We start from the raw sequence: 7,566 nt of genomic DNA, 5'->3' as shown, positions 1-7,566 counted from the left end.
ATATATATATATATATATATATATATATATATATATATATATATATATATATATATATATATATATATATATATATATATATAAGTACCATAAAGAAAACCTCACTAAGAAATATTTAAACATTATTTCCCTTATCAGAAATTCCTACGAGATAAACATAACATTATCTTGAGCTTCGAGGATTTCAGAATTACAACGTAATATGGTTATTTTTCTTATTCTTGCTTTTCTGTGTAATAAAAGTACATAATGATCTGGTCTATACACACTGATCGAGTTCGTACATCATGGTATTTGAATAGAACTTAAGAAATACAATTTGAAAATGCTTTTTCTAGGCTCCAATTTTAACAATTAACTAAGTGAAACAAATGTATAAGTAGACATGTTTACTAGATACGAAAGGTATGAATACCTGTCTCAGTTAAGTATTAATTTATATTCCATTAAGTCTACTAAAGGTTTGATTTCAAACATATCAGATCTTGTCCCATTCGTCCATTTTTTACTTCCTTGAAGTGCTGGGAACGAGACCACACTACTCCAAGAGATCTATTTATAGATATATTTATCTTCTCCGAAAAGCATCTTCTGTTTTCTTCTTATCAATTTTTTGTCATTTTCAATTTTTCGACTTTCTCTGCATATGTCAAAAGCCTGTCTCACTTGTATCCACGTTTCTAAGACCTTTTTGTATTTTTATTATCTGCTAATGTATTTCTAATATTTACTAATATCTCATATTTTCCAATATATTTGTAATACCAAATATTTTTCTACTTCATGAAAATGTAAATTTATTATTTCTCTTAATATCTTTATTAATGTATTATTAATTAAAAGATTCGTAAAGACTTCAGGAATATATCCCAGTGTAACATTTAACTGATGTGAGAGTTACTGAACCATATTGTTCTACAGATTTTACATTTGTGATAGAAATCACGAGCTTCATCTATCACTTCACACTGCAGTGGTGTAATATTGCTTTGATCCTAGCTTTACGAATAGGTACGAATACATACTGAAATATAATGCTCATCCTTAATACATGAAATCATAAACTCCACTCGTATAATCTGGAATATGGAAGCAACCCCTCCTTTAATTCTAAACTTAATCATATCCTTAAACATGAGAACAGTGGCGTAGCGAGGTCGGGTGTCACCCGGTGCGGCACTTAATGGTGTCACCCCCACAGAGGCGTTGCGACCCTTCCCGGGGACAAACTTTCAAGTTTTCGATTTGCACCCCCCCCCTCAAACTTTCGATTTGCACACCCCCCTCAAGTTTTTCTCTATATATTTTGCTATTTTTTGCCTTGGTGTCACCCCCTAAATGGTGTCACCCGGTGCGGTCCGCACCCCCCGCCCCCCCCCCCCTTGCTACGCCCCTGCATGAGAATAATCCGTAAACAAAATTAGACTTAAAATTAAAATATATATCCGGTACCTGTGTTTTTCAAAGAATAAAAGCATGTATCTGTTTACGGATCAGATTTTTAAACATTTAAAATGACTTGCATTTTGTGTCCACAGCAGACATTTTTGGATTGAAACGGACAAAAATGGATATGAATATGATGGATATGCCTGGGATGAATATGGGGTCTGGGGCGGCGACAACAGCGAGCACGGATAACATGGATAATATGGCTGGGATGGATATGGGATATATGAATGACGTAAGTGGATACACTTTTTTTCTCTCTGACTTTATGTGAGTGTTAGTGTGTTTGTGTTAGTGTGTTTGTGTTAGTGTTAGGGTGTGTTTTTTAATGTGTTTGTGTTAGTGTGTGCATCTATGTGTTTATGTTAGTGTATGTATGTGTATACATTTATGTTAGTGTTTGTATTGGTATGTGTTTGTGTTAGTGTGTGAGTATATGTGTTTTTGTGTATGAATGGGTAGTGTGCGTATTTATCTTTCTCCATCTCCCTCTCTATTATATACACATTAATTAAATGAAGCCATAGTAATCAGATAGACCCCCACTAGCTAATCAAGGGTTAATCTTTACAGACCGATTTTTATATTAAAAACGTTATTAAACGTAAATACTCACTAGCATATTATAGGGATTATTCTTAACAGGCCGACTTAAAGGAATAGCGTGTACAGTCTAAGTAAAATAATCACGAATTGTGTGTGATTTTGTTAAAGACCTCTTATAAATAAACAAACGAGATAGATATCTAGTCGCTTTAATCATGGAAATTTAATTGTACAAAATTAAATTATGAATCATTAGCATAATTTAGGAAAATATTAAATATGTTTGGAAAATTAAAGACAGATTCATCCTCGGCCCCTACCACTGTGTAGAAGTAGGACAATTGGGACACACGGCAGTGAGGAAGGGAGGGGGGGAGGGAAGGGTGTAACAGGGGGGGGGGGTTACAACCCACGGACAAACTAAATTAGTCTGGAACGACTTCAGGTTGAGGAGATTACACGTAGGCCCTACCATGGAATATTAGTCGGGGTGTCAACAGGATGTAAACTAAAGTCTGTTTAAATATGTCTACTGTGTTGATCACCAAATTAACATGTTTAGAACCAACATTGTAGTTTTGAATTTCAACAGAATTAGAGGATATGGCAAATTTCAACAACATTTTTCTTCTTTAATAATAATATGTATGGAATAATTCAGTGTTCACAGCAAATCGTATTCAATTTTCGGTTTTTATATTCAGGAAATACCTGTAGCTGATAGTAACTAGTATTCCATTCAGCATTCACATTCAAGAACTACTGTAGTACTGCTAGGATTCCATTCAACATTAACATTCAACAACTACCATAAAGTTTAAAGTAAAGTTTCCCTTTCAAACCTGACGGTCTATGGGGCAAGTGAAGTAGAGTTCACTTGTTTCTGTGACCTCGGCATATGAAGAGATAGTGTGGTCAGCGCTATGCCCAGCCGCCTTTACTTTCCCTAACGTGAGTTAGGTACCCATCAGAGTTGGGTGGACTCAGGGACGGTCTACTGACTTGAACCCGGATTCGAACTCGAGACAACTACTGTAGTACTGCTAGTGTTCCATTCAGCATTAACATTCAACAACTACCGTAGTACTGCTAACATTCTATTCAGCATTAACCAGTGGCGTAGCCAGGATCGTCTCAAGGGGGGGGGGTCCAATTTTTACCCGGGGACAAACTTTCGATTTGCACCCCCCCCCCCTCAAACTTTCGATTTGCATCCCCCTCATACTTTTTATATATATACCGAGGGGTCTATGGGGGGGTTTGACCCCCCCTAACCCCCCCCTGCCTACGCCACTAGCATTAACATTCAACAACTACCGTAGTACTGCTAGTGTATAGTGTTAGATCTTTAAACGATTCATGCCGTGTATTTCAGATGATGAAGTCGTACTACCATCTCGGCTATCAGGAGTACGTCCTGTTTTTCCAGACCAGAACTTTGTCAGTAGGAGGTGCGTATCTACTTCTGTTTTTATTGTTTGTTTTATTTAGTCATTTATTGCTGTATAATATGACTTTTTTTCTGTTATATTAAGTCATAAAATGTATTGCTGTAAAATATATTCCTGGCTCTGATTTTTACTGTTTAAGAAAAGAAATTTACATTCTCCTTTTGTTTTCAATTGAAATAAAACCTTGTTCGTTATTAAGTTATATTTCGCATCAATATACACTACTAGAATATAATTATTACTCGCAATCAACCCCCCTTCCACATCAAACAATGATTGACTCGACCCCCTTCCCATTGAAAACCATAGAAGACTGGATGACTGGGCCACATTTTTATATGAATAAAAAAAACCGACGTTCATTGATTGAAGGAGGGACCCCCCCCCCCCCCCCACATCCCCAAGATTTATTAGTTATCATTTTGCCAAGAGTAATTGTAATAATCAAAGAAGTTGACGTATCGAAAAATTGTGACTCTGTATGTCTTTGTCTAGCCCACGGTTCTAGTATTTAAAAACAACCCCTCCAAATTATTATTATAAAACGTGATTGGGGGAGGGGGGGAGCATCCAAAAGTGTCGTTTTTGTCAATTTTTACCCCACACCTCATTGTCACACATCATCACAAAACGACAGAACCCAACCCTAAAATAACGTTATAATTACCAACTCCATTCAAAATTGAAATTTCAGTTTTTAAAAATTTCTTTCTAAAATATTCACTGAGCTCGGTCAATATTGGGTGTAAAAATCTATCTTACAATTAACAAAACAACAGCTTATTAAAAAAAGCGAAATAACGGCTTAAAGTCAGTTTCAAACATACAATTCTAAAACTCAAAAGGTTGTCGTCACACTTTCATACCCCCCCCCCTTTCCCATGCGACACATCGTCTGTAAAATCCGAAACCCCTTCTTATGACGTCATTTATGGACAACCCCTTGAATTCTAATATTATAGATTTGATTTATGTCCTACGTTTGAAAATGCGCATTGTTTTACATGTATTAAAATATCAACTTTAGTTAACTCTCCAGTAAAAGACACTTTGTTCCCTGGCTTTTACCAAATTTTTGTTTTTTAAATGTCCCAGCGATGATCGGCGCGTGCTTTATTGTTTGGGCCATCGCCATTTTTTACGAGGGGATCAAGTTTGTGCGCGAGCTGCTCTACCAAAACAGGGACAAAAACTTTGCCAGCAGAAAGGGCATCATCAACCAAAGTTTCGATGATCCTTCCAAGTCCAACGATGAAAAGTCAGGCTCGTCAAAAAGCTCCTTGTCTTCTAGGTAGCTATTTTATAATGACCTTGTTAGCAGAGGCGTAGCAACCCTTCCCGGCGCCCGGGGACAAACTTTCAATTTTTTTAAATATTTATAATGCAAAACTGCAGCTAAAATGAGCTTTTAATTTTTTTTTCCAACCCATTTTGGCGCCCCCAGGGTCGGCGCCCGTGGACATATGTACCCCCCCCCCTTGTTACGCCTCTACTTGTTAGGATAATTACAGACAACAGCGGTTAAAAATATTTTTACAACCAGCATGCATGAATTATCGCCTTTTTGGGCGAGATGAACCATAGGGTAGATGAAGTAGAGTTCACCTGTCTCTTGTCCACGGCTTATGCCCAGCCGCCTTTACCTATCGTGAATCAGGTACCCATCGGGTACGTCCTACAGACTTGAGTCCGAGATCTGAACTCTAGACTTTCAGTTTAGCTGTTGAGCGCTCTGCTATTCGACCACACCCTCCCAAAACCAGTCTGCATACATGAAAGAAAAGTTTTGATTTTAAAATATGATTCACATTAAAAAAACCAGTAAAAATGTAACATTTTATGTTCACGGACTTTTTCAAATTTTTGTTGAGTTGGATACAAAAATAATTATATTATTTTTATCAATGGAGTACTTATCTTTTGTGCCGACGACAGTAGACCTATTCCTTACATGTATAAATTTCATACTACGACATCTGTAAGATTTGGTTACGATAAGTATTCAAAGTTTTTTCATTTTTTTCTCACGCTGTCACCCGTCATACCTCGAGTTCTGGGGTCAGTTTACTTCATTTATTTATTCATCTGGATAAACGACTTGCAGTTTTATAACTACATTTGGTGCAACCACTCCACGCCATAGGCATGGCCTAGCGGTAAAGCGTTGGACTGCTAACCTGAATGATTCGAGTTCGAATCCATATTCTTATCAGCACCACGTATCTGAGCCCACCCAGCTCTGATGGGTACCTAACTCAGTATTATTCAGTTCACCTACTCCTTTCTATTGCCCAATCTGACGCTGTTTTTTTTTTTTTTTTTTTTTTTGTTAAAAATATCCAGATTTAATTAAAAATTTGGCTAACTATGATGGTTTTGGTACTTTGGTAGTGGTGCCTTCTCACAAAAAAAAAAAAAAAAAATTGGTAAAATAAATCTCTACAAAAAGATCCAAAATGCATTTGCTGTAGAAAAAAACAACTTTTTATTATTATATTCATATCGCTGGTTAATATACGTTTGATTTGCAGACGACAGTGAAATTTGTAAAAAAAAAAAAAAAAAAAAAAATTTTGATAAAGTAATGCCTCACATTTTGATACTTGTATAAAACCCAGTGGCGTAGTGAGGTCGGGTGTCACCCGGTGCGGCACTTAATGGTATCACCCCCCCCCCCCCCCCACCTCCAAGGGCGTAGCGACTCTTCCCGGGGACAAACTTTCAATTTTCGAATTACACCCCCCCCCCCCTCGAAATTTCGATTTGCACCCCCCCCCATCCTCAAACTTTCGATTTGCACCCCCCTCAAATTTTTCTCTATATATTTTACTATTTTTTGCATTGGTGTCACCCCCCCCCCCCCCCTAAGTGGTGTCACCCGGTGCGGTCCGCCCCTTCCCCTCGCTACGCCTCTGATAAAACCGTTGTTACGCCCAGTATGATTTCGATCCCCAGACGCCGATTCTGTGACTGGGGTCACTTCCTGCAGACGTTCCTCCACATCATCCAGATCTTCGTCTCCTACTGCCTCATGCTCATCGTCATGACCTTCAACGTCTGGCTCTGTCTGGCCGTGTTTCTGGGAGCAGGGACCGGGTACTTCATCTTCGGCTGGAAGCGGAGGGACAGTGAATCCAACGAGCATTGCTGTTGACGTTCAAAGAACGGAAGTTGATCCTTTAAAGTTAAAGTATCTCAGTTTGAATATTTGTTTATGAATTAATGTTGAAAAAAACGTTTTGGTTTATGTTATTTAAAAGAATGATGGGGTAACGTGTGGTAAATAAATAAAACTTAAAATTGATGGGAAATGAATGTTAAGCTTTAACACTGATTCATTCTGTTGTACAATTTTAAAATTAAAAATAATTACTGACGAAAAAGTCATAAAGCGGATGTTAGAAGAATTTGCCTACATTTTTGTGTAGATTATACATAAAGGAAAAATAAATCTATATTAGAAGTTACGATTTATAATTTTGTTATCTTTGTTTATGCTATTATAAAATCCGTTTTCCTTTAATTACCCATTTTAAGTCGTATTTTTGTTTTGTAAATAAACACTAATACTCTAGAAGGGCAGATAACCGTTTACCGTCTGCTGTCTTCAACACACCTCACAATAATTCTGCCTATAACAATGTCAGCAATGTGTACAGATTTCAGTGAAAGTTTTTTTTAAAAATATTTTCGAGATTTTTTTTTTAAAACTAGATCTTCCTGTAGGCGTAATGCTCGCAAACCTGGTGTTCACATAAGGCCTACATAGAACATTAGACTTGTACAGTATTGTTTTAAATACCTTTGACTGTATATTTGACTGTATAAAAAACAATAAATCACATTACTAACCATTTTAAGTCTTCACTAATTTTTTTTTAAGAATTGTTTGGATTTTAAGAATTTTTTTTTTTAAGAAGACCCTCTTTACTTCTATAAAAAACATCATTTGGCCTAGCATTATTCCAGAGGCGTAGCGACCCTTCCCGGCGCCCGGGGACAAACTTTTCGATTTGCACCCCCCCCCTCAAACTTTCCATTTGCACCCCCCCCCCCCTCAAGATTTCGATTTGCACACCCCCCCCCCCAAACTTTTGATTTGCACCCCCCTCAACCTTTC

At 37.2% G+C, this 7,566-nt stretch overlaps 1 protein-coding gene across 1 annotated transcript; it reads left to right on the top strand.

Moving 5' to 3' along the window:
• The first annotated feature begins 1,546 nt into the window (after positions 1–1,546).
• Positions 1,547–7,148, top strand: LOC131927957 (high affinity copper uptake protein 1-like). The gene is made up of 4 exons (XM_059283839.1): positions 1,547–1,684; positions 3,371–3,446; positions 4,542–4,737; positions 6,402–7,148. The coding sequence occupies exons 1-4, from the start codon at positions 1,568–1,570 to the stop codon at positions 6,598–6,600; spliced, it is 588 nt and encodes a 195-aa protein (XP_059139822.1). The 5' UTR covers positions 1,547–1,567; the 3' UTR covers positions 6,601–7,148.
• Positions 7,149–7,566: the final 418 nt, after the last annotated feature.

This window comes from Physella acuta, unplaced genomic scaffold, assembly GCF_028476545.2.
Source record: "Physella acuta isolate Inbredline_101_S28 unplaced genomic scaffold, ASM2847654v3 ptg001451l, whole genome shotgun sequence".
NCBI lineage: Eukaryota > Metazoa > Mollusca > Gastropoda > Physidae > Physella > Physella acuta.
This window is presented reverse-complemented; position numbering and strand designations above follow the sequence as displayed.